The sequence below is a fragment of the Saccharomycodes ludwigii genome, chromosome I (genome assembly GCF_020623625.1).
Source record: "Saccharomycodes ludwigii strain NBRC 1722 chromosome I, whole genome shotgun sequence".
Taxonomy (NCBI): Eukaryota; Fungi; Ascomycota; class Saccharomycetes; order Saccharomycodales; family Saccharomycodaceae; genus Saccharomycodes; species Saccharomycodes ludwigii.
This window is the reverse complement of record NC_060200.1, coordinates 1,469,028-1,484,025: the sequence shown is the minus strand read 5'-3', so window position 1 is coordinate 1,484,025 and position 14,998 is coordinate 1,469,028. Positions and strand designations below refer to the sequence as shown.

General features: G+C 30.9%; 7 protein-coding genes and 3 non-coding genes across 10 annotated transcripts; 7 read left to right on the top strand and 3 right to left on the bottom strand.

The window, feature by feature from the left end:
- Window positions 1–279: 279 nt before the first annotated feature.
- Window positions 280–786, top strand: ERV1 (flavin-linked sulfhydryl oxidase; the record flags this gene model as incomplete). The annotated part of the gene is made up of 1 exon (XM_046078367.1): window positions 280–786. One exon carries the CDS (start codon window positions 280–282, stop codon window positions 784–786), a length of 507 nt encoding a protein of 168 aa, XP_045936958.1.
- Window positions 787–962: 176 nt separating this feature from the next.
- Window positions 963–1,946, bottom strand: MSP1 (protein-degrading AAA family ATPase MSP1; the record flags this gene model as incomplete). The annotated part of the gene is made up of 1 exon (XM_046078368.1): window positions 963–1,946. One exon carries the CDS (start codon window positions 1,944–1,946, stop codon window positions 963–965), a length of 984 nt encoding a protein of 327 aa, XP_045936957.1.
- Window positions 1,947–2,537: 591 nt separating this feature from the next.
- Window positions 2,538–5,522, top strand: SGD1 (Sgd1p; the record flags this gene model as incomplete). Its single annotated transcript, XM_046078369.1, has 1 exon — window positions 2,538–5,522. One exon carries the CDS (start codon window positions 2,538–2,540, stop codon window positions 5,520–5,522), a length of 2,985 nt encoding a protein of 994 aa, XP_045936956.1.
- A 254-nt stretch (window positions 5,523–5,776) lies between these two features.
- Window positions 5,777–8,338, bottom strand: NUP2 (nucleoporin NUP2; the record flags this gene model as incomplete). Its single annotated transcript, XM_046078370.1, has 1 exon — window positions 5,777–8,338. The coding sequence occupies one exon, from the start codon at window positions 8,336–8,338 to the stop codon at window positions 5,777–5,779; it is 2,562 nt and encodes an 853-aa protein (XP_045936955.1).
- Window positions 8,339–9,792: 1,454 nt separating this feature from the next.
- Window positions 9,793–10,119, top strand: RPS25A (40S ribosomal protein eS25; the record flags this gene model as incomplete). Its single annotated transcript, XM_046078371.1, has 1 exon — window positions 9,793–10,119. One exon carries the CDS (start codon window positions 9,793–9,795, stop codon window positions 10,117–10,119), a length of 327 nt encoding a protein of 108 aa, XP_045936954.1.
- Window positions 10,120–10,603: 484 nt separating this feature from the next.
- SCDLUD_000633 (uncharacterized protein) lies at window positions 10,604–11,089 on the top strand (the record flags this gene model as incomplete). Its single annotated transcript, XM_046076949.1, has 1 exon — window positions 10,604–11,089. The coding sequence occupies one exon, from the start codon at window positions 10,604–10,606 to the stop codon at window positions 11,087–11,089; it is 486 nt and encodes a 161-aa protein (XP_045936953.1).
- Window positions 11,090–12,169: 1,080 nt separating this feature from the next.
- On the top strand, window positions 12,170–12,264 carry SCDLUD_000632. Its single transcript, XR_006829180.1, has one exon. It is a non-coding gene; the product is annotated as a snosnR57 (small nucleolar RNA).
- Window positions 12,265–12,494: 230 nt separating this feature from the next.
- On the top strand, window positions 12,495–12,593 carry SCDLUD_000631. Its single transcript, XR_006829179.1, has one exon. It is a non-coding gene; the product is annotated as a snosnR55 (small nucleolar RNA).
- A 125-nt stretch (window positions 12,594–12,718) lies between these two features.
- On the top strand, window positions 12,719–12,813 carry SCDLUD_000630. Its single transcript, XR_006829178.1, has one exon. It is a non-coding gene; the product is annotated as a snosnR61 (small nucleolar RNA).
- A 252-nt stretch (window positions 12,814–13,065) lies between these two features.
- SCDLUD_000629 (uncharacterized protein) lies at window positions 13,066–14,700 on the bottom strand (the record flags this gene model as incomplete). The annotated part of the gene is made up of 1 exon (XM_046078372.1): window positions 13,066–14,700. The coding sequence occupies one exon, from the start codon at window positions 14,698–14,700 to the stop codon at window positions 13,066–13,068; it is 1,635 nt and encodes a 544-aa protein (XP_045936952.1).
- Window positions 14,701–14,998: the final 298 nt, after the last annotated feature.

Here is a 14,998-nt window from a genome sequence, read left to right as displayed (position 1 = left end):
AAAAACGTTTTATAAGGTAAAATGTTAGCAAATATATAAAATAAGGCATTAATGCTGCGTAGAAAAGAGATGTAAATAATATATATATATTTTTTCCGCCCTCTCCATTAATATTAAACAGGGTAATTATTTATACACCGCATCTTGTATACATTTTACTATTCTACTAACTATGACTTATTTTTTTAAAGTATTTTCAAAAAAAAAATGATGAATTCATAGTTAAAAAGGGAAAAGAATAAAAAGAATAAAAAGAACAAAAAAAAAAAAAAAAAAAAAATGGAAAAAGATTCATTTCCTCAATTTGGAACCACTGGTCGTAAATTAGTTTACGATGAAAATGGGAAACCATGTAGAACATGTAACACATTATTAGATTTCCAACTTGCCACTGGTAAAATAACTGCCACGGAAGCTAATACTAGCTTAGTTAATAAGACTACAAACAATAATAGCTATAGAGATGACCCACCGGATGTCGAACAATTGGGCAGATCTTCATGGACTTTGCTGCATTCGATTGCCAGTAAGTATCCTGTCACTCCATCCACAGAAGAACAACTCGACATGAAAAACTTCATCAACATTTTCAGTAAAATTTATCCATGTAATTGGTGTGCTGCTGATTTTAGAAATTATATTGCTACAAATGCACCAAAAGTAGGATCGAGAGAGGAATTAGGGAAATGGTTTTGTGAAGCGCATAATGAAGTTAATGAAAAATTAGGAAAGGCTAAATTTGATTGTAATCTTTGGGAAAAAAGATGGAAGGATGGATGGGATTAGCTTATATGTGGTGCAACATCAACAGCACAAATATATTTACAAAATATCATGCATATACTTACATACTAATATAAATATTTTGTTAGAAACAAAAAATATCAATTACAGATCCCAAAAAAAAAATATACCACAAACTAACCATAAATGTAAAATTTTTGATATATATAAATATATACTTAATCTAATACTGGATTAGACACTCTAACATCAGCAAAGGGTTTGCTACCTAGTTGATTATTGACATTAAAAAAATCCTTATTTTGTAGTGGTCTCATACCATTATTTGTGTCTCTGCCAGCTTTTTTATCCTTTATATAGTCTCTTGCAGCATTTAATGCTGCATTTCTACACAACTCTTTCAAATCTGAACCTGAAAACCCATTTGTATGAGCTACTATCATATCCATATTAAAATCAGTTTCCTCTAATTTAGTATCGTTTAGTAAAATTGTTAAAATTTTTTTCCTGCTTTCATGATCGGGCAAACCAACATGGAACCTTTTGGGCATTCTTCTTAAAAATGCTGCATCAATATCATTCATTCGATTAGTAGCACCTAAGACCATGATTCTTCCATTGCTGACTAATCCATCCCATAAGGTCATAAACTCAGCTTTTAACACTGCTGTAACTTCATGATCAGTTGAAGACCTCTCTCTCAAAAAAGAGTCAATCTCGTCAATGAAAATAATACACGGTTGCACTTTATTTGCCAATGAGAAAATAGCGTCTACTATTTTATTGGATTCACCATACCACTTGTCCATAATAGAAGACATTCTTATACTGATAAAATTAGCACCGCTTTCTTTGGCTAATGCCTTGGCAATCATAGTTTTACCACAACCCGGAGGACCATATAACAAAACACCACTAGGGGCTTCTAATAATGAACTGGATTCAAAAATCTCCGGTGTGGTTAATGGATAAATAACACTCTCCACTAATTCCTCAACAATGTTGTCTAGGCCACCGATATCTGTAAATTTGACATTCATATCGAATGGAGTAATGACGTTCTCTAAAACAAAGCGCTCGTATTTAGTTAAGTTAGTGCCCACGAGTCTGGGGTTCAATCTACATAATTTTTGCCAGTTTTCATTTTGTTTTTCCTTTGCTTCTTTTGTTAACCTTGCTCTTTGTGGATCATTGCCATCCATTATATGGGAAAGAAGGTAATAGCAAGAAACGCCTGTCCCAACGATAATTGACAAGTCGGTAAAAAATTTCAAATCAAACACCACTTTAGCCATGGCGTAATATATAAATATATAAGGAAAAAGCTTTAGCTATATGTACTGATAGACTTGGTGCTGTTTTAATGTGATAAACGACTCCCAGCCAAGCAAAACAATAGTGGTGAAAAATCACAACTTTATGCTGCATGGCAAAAATGCATGTTGTTGAAGGATTTAATCTTGCCAAAGGAAAATTTTAAAATTGGATTTATCCGAGCACTACGATAAACGCTGAGTTCGGGCTATAAATGATATTTACTTTTCTTTTCTTTTCTTTTCTTTTTTTTTCTTTTTTTTTTGGTCTGATAAATTATTTCTAAAAAAAATTAATGTATTTCTTTTTGGTTGACTGTACATCTTTAATTAGATGTATTCCACTTTATACATATATACATAATTTGAAATAATAATAACAAAAAAAAAAAAAAAAAAAAAAAAAAAAAAAAAAAAAAAAACAGTAGTATACATATATTAAAAGCCAGTTATATAACAATACATACAATCCTGTCTGTAATGAAATCACATTCTATACGTTTGCCTGGATCTATTTTAGATGAATTGAAGAAAAATACCCTGGATGATCCAAGGTTTCAGAATCAAAAATCAAAAAAGAGGGGCAGGTCACAAACTTTGAGTAGGAAAGAAAGAAGAAAACAACAAAGATCAGAAAAAAAGAGGAAAGCTACCATTCGAGGATTAGCTGGCGAAGACAACAAAAAGAGTAAACACGACCATACCTCAGGTCTTGAAAATGCAAGAGGTAAAAACAAATTTCCAAAAAAGAAAAGTGATCACATCAATTATAAAAACTCAATTAAAACATCTGAAAAAATATCTACTGATTCACCAATTTCATCGGATGACAGCTTGGGCTTTGAGGACTTTAGCAAAAGTGATTTATCTTCCGAGGAATGGGAACAATTAAAAGATTTTGAAGCGGACGGAAAAGATAATTCTCTCGATGAGACATTGAGCGCTGAGGAAACCATGCGCAGATTGATTGAATTGAAAAAGAAGAAGAATTCTGGCAGTGTTGGGAGCACTATAAGCCGGAAGGAGGAGAATGAATACACATCAGAAGGAGAATTTGATTCTGATACTGATCAAATCCAAGATTTAACAGCAGCTGAAACTATGGAACTTTTAAAGAAATTAAAAGAAAAAAAGAAGAATGGCATAAACAAAAGCCCGGAAATTCATAAGAAAAATGGAAAGGGAGTGAAGAACGCTACGGAAGAAAAGGAACTACATATATTGACACCCCAAGAACGTGCACAAATTGAAAGAGATGAAATAGATATGAAATATTATGCGAAAAAGTTGGGCTTGAAAAAAAATAAAAAAAAAATACATGCCCGCGATGATTACGATGCCATTGGTGGTTTGTTGGAAGGTTTAGATTTCTTTGAAAATTATGGCGCAAGTGATGATGATTATGGTGAATTCGAATTAACTAATAAAAATACTACTACAGCTGAATCTAGTGGTGCAGAGGAAACAAAAAGCGATTATAGTTCTGAAGAAAACTTGGACCCCCCATTTTCTTCTGATGATGAATTGAGTTCAGGTGATTTTGACGAATTTGATGAAGGTGACTTAGATTCTGAAGAATGGGAACAGTTAAAAGAACTTGAAGGCAGCGATCTAGGAGGTAGTGACTACGAAAGAGAAAAAAATAAAAAGAAGGAAAACCCATACGTTGCTCCTGGCACTGCCCAATCAAATGATAACGACGAGGATGATTATCAAGAAAATACTTATATACCACCTTCCCTACGTAAGAAGGTACATTTGGAGAGTACGGTTGATGAAAAACTAAGAAAACAAATTAAGTCCTCTTTGAATAAACTTTCGGAATCCAATATTATTATTATCATTTCTTCTATCAATGAAATGTATAATTCAAATCCACACCAAATTTTAAATGATTCCTTTACTCATCAAGTTATAGAAACAATATCCACTCCAAATAAATTATTAGATAAATTTGTTCTTAATTATGCAGGTGTTGCCTTTGCTTTGTGGAAGCTACAAGGTATTGAGATGGGTGCTTCCTTCATTCAGTCCATAGTAGAAGATTTTTTAAAACATTTCAAATCAGATAATGTGGACAAATCTGAGGAGGGACAAACCTTTTCCAAGTGCTGTAGTAATATACTAACTTTGATATCCTATTGTTATGATTTTGGCATAATTTCTTCTAATTTAGTTTACAATATTATGCAGTTATTGATTGCAAAACCCACTCAATTCGCCACTGAGTTATTGCTAAGAATAATTTCTGTGTGTGGTCCAATGGTAAGGAGTGGTGACCCCGCGACATTAAAAGAAATCATTATCACATTAATGGGGAACGTAAAGGGATTAGAACAAACTTCTAAAATGAAATTTTTATTAGAAACAGTTTCCGATTTAAAAAATAACAGATTGAAGACATCTCTTTTGGCACCAAGCTATGTGAATTTGAAAAAACTTTTAGTGGGTTCCTTGAAATTGACTAGTACAACAGATCCTCTACAGGTTTCTTTAAGTGACATTGAAAATGTGGATAAAAAGGGTAAATGGTGGTTAGTTGGTGCTTCTTGGAAGGGCAATGCTAGCTCAGCCTTTGAAAATAATGATACTGCTGATAATGCTTATGATATTGTCGATATGAATATAGGTGACAACTTTTTGGATGAAATTCCCGACCTAGGTTCTTTAGCTAAGGAACAAAGAATGAACACAGAAGTCAGAAAGTCTATATTTGTTAGTATCATGGGTGCTCAGGATTTTATGGACGCTTTTACGAAGATAGAAAAGCTAAATTTGAAAAATAAGCAATCTTTGGAAATTCCTAAGGTGCTAATTCATTGTTTGACTGTGGATGGAAATGGTTATAACCCCTATTATAGTTTATTGGCTAAAAAACTGTGTGAGTACAATCATAACATCTTAAAAGGCTTACAATTTCAATTTTGGAACATTGTTAAAAAGTTTGAAAATGACAAAGGTGCCCTTTCAGATGATGAGGATGAGGATGACCACGGAATTTATAGTAATGACGAAACCACCAGTTTGAAAAGAATATCAGCACAGGCGAGATTCTATGGATTTTTATTAGGTTCAGGTATTTTAAAGATAGACATCTTTAAACACGTAACACTATTGGGAGGATTAAATGCAGACGGTATGGTTTTCTTTGAACTCGTTCTCTATCAATTATTTTTAACTTTGGGAAAGAATGCGGAAAAAAAAGTTATTGTCAACCATAAAAAAGTATATGAATATGATGACAGTGATTTGGTCAGATGTTTTATTTCAAATATCAAATCAGAGAACATTTCAGTGGTTTTAAAAGGGTTGCAATGGTTTCTTTCAAAAAAATTCAAACCTCTGCAGTTTTTAATTGAATTTAAAAGTAAAAAGAATTATAAAAGGGTGGAAGAAAGGTTTAATTGGGCCTATAAAACTGCATTGAATACGATAAGTAAAAAATTAGAACAGACGGATTATTAAATTAGATATGCGTATAACGTATAGGAGTAATTGGTTTGAAAATTACCAACACTAAGAGATAAGTAATATGCCACCGGTATTTATTAATCCTTACACTTTTACATATTATTTTTGAATAATAAGATGTTACCGACTTTTAGCTCGTAATTAATTGACATGTTTTATAAAATATATAATAAATACATTAGAAAACCAAAAAAAAAAAAAAAAAAAAAAAAAAAAAAATAATTGAAAAAAAAAATTGAAAAAAAAACTTAGTAAGTTTTAGAATCAGCAATTACTTTACATAATTGCCTACCATCGGATTTTTGTTTGACCCTTAACACATAAGTTGAAACTTTTTTCGTTTCGGCATCAATAACTGGGATCTTTATAACATTTTCTTGTTCATTAGACAATGGTTCATAGTTAAATGTCTTAACCACATATGTGTTCAATAACACATGTCCCATTCCATCTGACCTTAATAATAACCTTGTTCTGTTTTTATTTTTTTTATCCTGCAAAATTTTGAAATCACCCACACCTTTTGTTATGTACGGTCCTTTTTCTTCATTGCTTGGATCATAAAGCATTAATTTAGCACGTTTTTCAAAAAGTACATTTTCGTTTGCCTCACTGTTTGTTGCATCCACCATTTTTGTAACGGCATCTGTCTGTTCATTTTCACTTGGAATGGTTTCCTTATTTTGTTCACCAACCGAATCTTTCTGTTGTTTTGTTTCATCTGTGCTTTTGGTAGCACCATTGATATCCTTGGTATCAGGAGTCACAGTGGTGTTACCAAACCCATTGTTACTTTGGTTAAAAGGTAGATTGAAGGAAAAATCTTGCGGTGGTTTAGCTGGCTCTGTCTTTTTATTAGCCTCATCGCTGGATTTATTTGTTGTCGTAAATGAAAATGTTGGTGCCTTGGAAGAAGTGGCATTCGCATTAAAATTAAAAGTCAATTTGGGATGTTCAGCTGTCGTAGTATTATTGTTCTTTTTGTCAAAAGAAAAATTGATCTTTGTTTTATTATCTTCCAACGATTTAGAACTATTATTACCAAACACAGGTGGTTTAAACTCATGCTTTGTTGGAGCTGAAACAGTGGAATTGTTATCAAGGGTACCAGTTTTATCGTCGGTGGACTTAGATGAGCTTATTAAAGGCAAAGTTTGCGGGGTGCTTTTAGTTACACTGGATGATGATTCGTGGGGCAACTGTGAATCAGTCACAATTTCGGAAGAAGATTTTGAATCCGAATTATTATTCGAACTAGGCACATCAGATTTGGAAACTATGTCAAAAACAGGTTTATTAATCGTAGTTGTGATGGCACTATCTTGACCACCGAAATTGAAAGGTGAAGATGAAGGTTGAGTATTATTTTTATTCAAAGATGATGTAAACTGATTTGTTGAAGTAGGAATCAATTCTCTCGATTTTTCCTTAGATCCTTGATCCAAATTGGAAGCAACATGTTGGGCGGTGCTATCTTTATTTTCAGATTTTTTAAAGATATCTGTTGGTGATTTACCAGCAAAGGTAAAAGAAGCCGCTGTCGAGTCGGAAGTATTGTCATTATTAGTGGGAAATTTGTCACTATCTAATTTGAAAAAGCTGGTAACAGGTTTATCAGAACTAAAGAATTTTGGTGGTTCAATAGTTTCCGTTTTTTCAGTATCTTTTTCAGCCTTTTTTTCGGCCTTTTTTTCATCATCTTTTTCTAAAATTGCAACATCAGTGTTGGCTTTTGGTTTAAAAGTAAAAGGTTCATTCCGGTTAATGTTGGAGGCAAGAGAACTTCCAAAAGCCGACGGTTCCAATTGACCCTTTGCATTTTTAGTTTCGGTTTTCTCAGCATCTTTTGTTGAATGTGTAGTAAATGAAAATACAGGCTTTGTATTGTTAAAGGAAGCAGAAAAAGTGAAAGCTGGTTTTGTAGAAGTACTACTGTCTCCCGCTTTTTTAACATCAGTCGTTTGGAAGGAAAAAGCTGGTTTGGCGTTGAAAGAAGTAGATCCAACTGCCGGTTTATTAGCAGAAGCATCCAACTTATTACCAGTACTACTATTGTTGACTACATTGTTTGGTACACCAAAGGAAAATGTTGGCTTTTCAACAAGCTTATTAGAATCGTCACTGTTAATAATGGAATTATTTGTAACGGTATTCTGGATTTTACCAAATGGTTTACTGTCGGTATTGGTAGAAGTGTCGTTTTTTGGAAAAGTATTAAAAGTGTTTCCATTTGGTGTAAAGGTAAACAGGTTACTTGACTTCTTTGTTTCTTTTAAATCGACAGGATCCTTAATAGAACTACTGCTGTTGTCAGTTTGAAATCTAGTAGATTTTTCAATATCATCGGTACTTGGTAAACTTGGAACTGTTGAAGTATGCATTGTTGAATTCAAAGCCAAATATGTATTATTGTCTGGTTTCTCTTCAATTTTTGCGTCAGTTTTATATTGGGATGGTAAAATAAAGTTTTTTCCCTGATTTTTATTAATTGTTTTGATATAAGCCAAATATTTTTCACATGTAGTACTGAAATCAAACAATTGGCTAGATTGCATACTCTGGTTGATGTTACTCTGAAACTGGATGTTTAATGCCTTAATTTTTGCGGGAATATCAGTTTTATTATCATTGTTAATACTCTTCTTTCTTAGAGTTTCAAAGGACAAAAGCTTGTTCCTTGGTTGAGCAATTTTTCTTTTTCTTAAAACCTCTTCGGAAGCTCTGGTACTTTGAGGAATGTTTATTTCTTCATCAGATGAGTGATCTGCATTTAAATGGTCTAACTGATGACCTGCTATTCTTTTAGACATTGGGATATGTGTAGTGGTATGGTGGTAGTGGTTGTTGTTGTTTTTTATTTTTTTTTTTTCTTTGGTAATTAATGAACTGTACGTTGACTGTTAAACAAAACAAATTATTTTTTTTTTCTGCAAAAAAATGTATATTTCCAGTAAAAAAAAAAAAAAAAAAAAAAAAAAACCTGTACCCAAAAAAAATCATACTCTTAGGGCACATTAGGAAAATATTTTTTTTTTATTAAATTATTTTAAGACAGTATTAATATCATCCGTACCTTTTTTATTTTTGATTAAATTTTAAAGATATTTTATTATTATTTTTTTTCTTTTTTTTGCTCCCAGCTTCGCCGCCAACCTTTTTTTTTTTTCCCTTGATCACTTTCATAAACTATCCTTTTACTCAATGCAACTCTGGCTAATATCTGTGCCTTTTAATTTTAGAAGAAATTACGGAAATGTTTTTCATTTTAAATGTTAAAGTAATTTATTGGCGTTTTTTATTTTTTGATTATAATAAATTTGTATCCTGATACTAAAATCTTGCTAGTAGAACAATCTGTAAACATATTCTACTATATTTTTTTTTATTTTTTTTTATTTTTTTTTTTTACGTTTTTCTTTTATGTTTTTTTTGGTTTTTTCTGTTCAGTTAATTATCTATAATTGGTGGTCTTCTATTCTTGTTAATTTCTCTTAACTTACAGTTTTTTCTTTTATTTTTAATTATGTTAATTACTTAATATAGCATTTAGGTGTCATTTTATCTTCCTTTTATTAAAATACATTCCTTTTACACACACCCCAGAAAATATTTGGTAGTTAGTATGTACCCCCTACATTCAAGTTATTAATGAACTCAGCATATCTCATAGATAAGGACTTTTTTGGAAAGATGATAGAGAAACAAGCAAAAGGAAACAAAACAAAAGAATTTGATTGATGGGATAGTAACTAATTATCTCTATGTTTTAAATTTTAGTAGGGTTGTTGAAATAATCTGAGCATAATGTTTATTTGTACAAATTTATGTTCCTCTTTTTTTTTAACTCTTATTAGGGTCATTTTTGTTTGGCAAAAAAAATATATTTGATCATTAAATATTATCGGGTGTAGCTCTAATTATGAGTTCAATGTTTTTGTAGAAGTATGATGTGTGTTGAAGAAAGATTACTATTGGACAACAAGTTTCCTGTAGATAAATGTGAATAAAGTTCAATTTGACATTGTTAATGATGGAAGATACCTGTTTTGTCTTTTGAATCTTTGATATTGTTAACTCATCGCATCTTTTATGAATATCATTTTTCCTTTTAAAAAGTTTGAATACTTAAAATTTAAGTTTATTGTCTATGATTTTATATATCCAAGAAAGTAATTTCCATTTACTAACATGTTATTCATATTTTTTTTTTGCTTTATTGCCGAAAAATAAGTTTTTTTTTGATTTTAAACAGGAACAATAAAACATGCCTCCAAAGCAACAATTATCTAAAGCCCAAAAGGCCGCTGCCGCTATGGCCGGTGGTAAAAAATCCAAGAAGAAGTGGTCCAAGAAGTCCCACAAGGACAAGGCTCAACACGCTGTCGTTTTGGATGAAGAAAAGTACGAAAGAATTTTGAAGGAAGTTCCAACTTACAGATATGTTTCCGTTTCTGTTTTGGTTGACAGGTTAAAGCTTGGTGGTTCTTTAGCTAGAGTCGCTTTAAAACATTTGGAAGAAGAAGGTATTATCAAGCCAGTTTCCAAGCACTCCACTCAATTTATTTACACCAGAGCTACTGCTGCTGAATAAATAATTTAAGGTTTTTAAAATTAGTAAGAATTAATGGAGACAAGGAATTTTTTATTATCTTTTGAGATGATAAAATTATAACTTTGATATATATTAAATTTTTTTCGTTTAAAGCTATAACAACTTAATTATTATATTTTGTTTGTTTTTTTTTTTTTTTTTTTCCCCCTTTTCTAAAGCATAAGCTTTGTCTCTTAGTTTGATACTCACATTTTTAGCGTTTATATATTGTTACATTGATGATATTTGACATTATTTATCTCTCGACTAAAATGTGAGATGGGGTGGTCCTTTTTATTTCCCATTCTTATATTGCAACAATACAAAATAAAAAAGTAAAATGAAAAAGAAACATCGAAAAGCAGGGAAGGAAAGTTTTTCCATATTCACGAACGAATTACCACAACTAAAAGAATACGAATTGTGCAAGTGATATTAAATAAAACAATGTTTTGTTTTTTTATTAAGTTGCTTAAAATATTGGATGTCTTCTTGTTTTTGTTCTTTATACGCCTTCATCATATATAAGTTAATAACTTCGAACTTCTTTTTTAACAAAGAGTCTTTAGATTTAGATCCTAATAGTTTAAGTATCTCGATCAAAAGATATATTAAAAAAATAGAAAAAAGAAAAAAAAAAATTTGTAAAAAAACCAACCTACTTAAACTTTCTCGTTCGAATGCATGTAAAATTTTAAATGTCAGAACAGCTATTTTTTTTTCCTTGATCGTTTATATTTATTATCATGCTACCTTATTGTTTATATCTAAGCATAGTACAGAGCACTTGCGCAGCAACGATGAACCTATGGCAAAGAAGTCAAACACATTGTGTTTGTTAGGTTCATTGCTATTAAGCATCTACCCAATTTTTTGGTTTATAATTGATCAAAACTTGATAGATCAGCCGCATCTTTTTGGAATCGTAACAGGTTTTAAAAGCCCACTTGATTGTATTAAATATATCTAGTATAAAGGCAAATAAAATTAACACTTAGAAGCAGATTGTTGAGTTATTTAAACATGGTAATGAATAAATGGGGAAAGTACTCGGCATTTCGTATGCAACAGCATTCTGTTAGTATTTTTCTTCAAATTACCTACCTCTTCGATGCTACAGTTGTAAAGTTACTTTTAAAGAAATATATAGTGTTTACAGCTTTTTAGTAAAAAAGAATTACAATGATAATAATAATTTTATATCAAGTAACAACCATTTTCTGGTCAGCTTCCTTGGAAATTCAAATGGTCCGTATATTAATGACCTTTCTTATATCCTCGTAAGACAAGTTATTTGGGTTGTTTGTGGCCTATTTTCCGTGTTTAATAGTAGCTATACAGAATTAAATCATAAAAATAAGGGGAAATAACAAGGAAGGGGGTGGGGAACGTAAAAGATTACTCAATAATGAAGGAATTAGATTTCTGACTTGATTCAATTCATCAATTTTATTGACAATGAATCATAATTATAAAAAAAATGCCCTAAAATAACAAGAACACGATAAAAAAAAATGGCTGAAATTTTAAGCGAAAAAAAAAATTGAGAAAATTTTTTTTAAAAATTCATTGAAAAAAAAAAAAAAAAAAATTTAAAAAAAAAAGTATTTTAATAGTATATAAATTAGCTAGTCCTTACAATGATATTCATCTTGTCTTGCTGTCTCTTAGGAATGGGAGTATCATATTAAGTTGTTTGTTTATTGTAAAGATGCTTAAACATTATAAGACTGTTTTCATACTTGTGGCTCAAATACAGATTTCATCGTAGAAATAAGTTGTCTTTGCATCAGTATATGAACAAAAAGGATAACAAACAAGGAAATCACCACAGACAATATGAGGCGGAGATCTTGGAAAGAAACTTCTAAGGTGAGAATATATACGTATATATATGATCACTGGTTTTATTTTATTTTAATTATAAAATGATATAAAACCATATGTTTCGTTCCATTTGTCAATTTGTTTTTTCTCGATTTGATTCGCATGTTAATTTGTTTTTTTTTTTTTTTTTTTTCATTATAGGAAACATACTTCTTATTACTATTATTAATATGATTATAACCACAAATATTTATATATTCTGAGGAAGTACATGCAGGACATATTTTTGAATTAGGAATTCTTCGTTTATGATCAATATATATATATAAGTATGTTATGTTTCTTTAATGGTAAAGGTAACATCGAGAATCGAAAAGAGAAAAAAAAATAGTAAGTGAAAGTGTTGAAGAAGCTCTTCTATTTTCATTGGATGGATATTACATTAAAGAAATGTATATTTCGGCATGAGGCCATGTCGTAAAGAATAGTTGCCCTATTGTGATGTTTCAAAAATTGAATGTGGGATTTTTTTTTTTTTTTTTTTGCTTACAAATGATGAATGACTTCCACAAGTAGTCTTTACAATCCGACGATGGTTTGAATAAAACATGTGTCAATGGATTAAATACATGCATCACCATCTGATTTTGTTTATTATTATTATTACTATTTTTATACATTACTATCTTTACAGCAATATATTCTTGATACTTTTTTTTTCTGTTATAAGGGGTTTTTTTTTTTAATAAAAAAAAAGTCATTTCAATATTTATTCAGATGATGAAAAACTTTTTTACATTCAGTTCTGCTTCTGAACCAAATTTTACAGGAAGAAAACTTTTATTACCAAAGCTCAATATCTGAAATAAAAAATAGAATAAATGGCGAAAATGATTACCTTTATATATGTACATATTCTTGTAAACGACAAATATACTATTTCATCTGTCCTAATTTTCTGGACAGATAATCTTTGTAACGCTAGTATGTAGCAAAAAAACAGGTATCTAATAAAAAAAGAGACTGTGAGTATGACTTTTAGGTCGGTATCTTATTACAATTTGCTTTTTTATATAAGATAGAATATAAAATAGGTTCTACTCTTTTTCCTTTTTTTTTTTAACGTGTCTTTTTCATGTATAATTCTCTCTGTTTGTACTTTTCATCCAACTTTAGTAGAAAGAATTTTTTAATATTTTTCCATTGGTCTTGATACTTTGGTGGTACTTTATGATCAAATTTTGCCAATAAACTTAGAGTAGCATATTGAGTATAGCCAGTGAAGTTTAGTTTCAACCAAAAAATCATAAAATAAATGGTCAAGACAAACCCAGCAGTACCTTTAAATAAAATGGTTTCTAGAATAAGGATAAACATAATAAAGTAGTCGGTGTAGGCAAAACTCTTCAATAATGTATCACCTACTTTACTTAACTTCGGTTTCTTGGCTTCGAATAGGTGGAAGTAGCTTAACATCATGTTTGGTAAAATCTTATAAAAACTTGGTCTAGTGAAAAACCATAGCAACAAAACACACATATTTTGAAAGTTGTCCATAGTTATTAAGTCATAATAACTTAAATAAAAAAAACTTGATTTAGTGGCCTGATCTAAACTAATATAATGGGCCAACAAAGAGCCTAAACAAGCAATATGATACCAAACATATGGGTTGAACAGAATATGTTTAAACAATAAAGTTATGATCCAAAATTTCCAATTTAACCACCCGTAACCATTATCGGAACGAATTTGTTTTTTAGTCAACAAAAATAAAGTTTTCCAACTACGGTAACGGTAAAATGTCGCACTATGATAGAAATAGAAAACTGAATACAAGCAGCCAAATGTTAACATAACAATGTGGCCAAGTTCCCACAATTTGTATTTTTTATGTAGGGTTTTAGCAAATGTATTATCGATCTTTCTAATTTCTTTATGTTTGCCGTGTGCTGCAGGTTCATCAAAGAAAGCCAGTTTTTCATTTTTCTTCTCTTCTTTTGCTGTTGTAGTAGTGTTACTTTCAGAATTAGTTGAAGATGGCAGAACGGTTTCATTATTTTGTTGTTTGTTTTTATTGGAAAGAGAGTTAGTGTTTGGCACAGCACCACCGGCAGGTTCAGCAGCAGGGGTAGCAGCCGTGGATGTAGCAGGTTTAGCTGTGGAGGTAGCAGCAGTGGAGGTAATAGGTTTGGCAGCAGGGGTAGCAGCAGTAGATGTAGCAGGTTTAGCGGTGGAGGTAGCAGCGGTAGATGTAGCAGAAGGTACAGGCTTACTGATTGGAGTTGGGCCATTGTGCAAAGGCTGTTGGCTTTTCAAATTTCCTAAAGAAGTATTGGCATTATCGGAGAAATCAATCGATGGTAGCATTGATTTTCTTTTTGTACTGCTATTTGAAGCAGTAGATGGGTTACGTTTAAGTGAAGATGAACTTAAATGTTTAATCTTCTTGGTAGTTTCATCTTCTTCATGATTAGAACGTTTAGTTTTCCAGATTATATGGTCGTCATCAACGACAGTTGATCTAACTGGCAGTTTAGCATAAGGATGACTTTTGCCAGTAGTTTTATTTTTATTAGCATTTGAGTTACTACGGTGACGAACAGAATCCACTGATTTTCTCATATCGCTTTCTTCGTTTTCTTGTTGATTTGAAAGGACAGTACTACTTGTAATAAAATTGTCAACACTTGCTGAAGAAGTATGGTTATCAATGGATTGTTTGAAATTTGAATTATTATTGTATTCAGTCATTTTTTATGTATATATATATATATATATTGAATAATAATATAAATAACAAACAACGAAAACAAAATGGATAAAAGACAATAAAATGAAAAATGAAAAGGGTCAAATAACAACAATGATAAAAAAGTAAATTAATCGAAACCCAAGTTAAATAATAACGGAGAGAAACCGAGAAGCAGAAGCAGAAGCTGTGTGCTAACGTTTACTTTACTATGTTTTGTTTTATCTTATTTTTTTTCTTTTTTTTTTTTCTGAACGAAATTGAATTTTGCATAAAATAGGGAAAATATTTTTTTAAAAT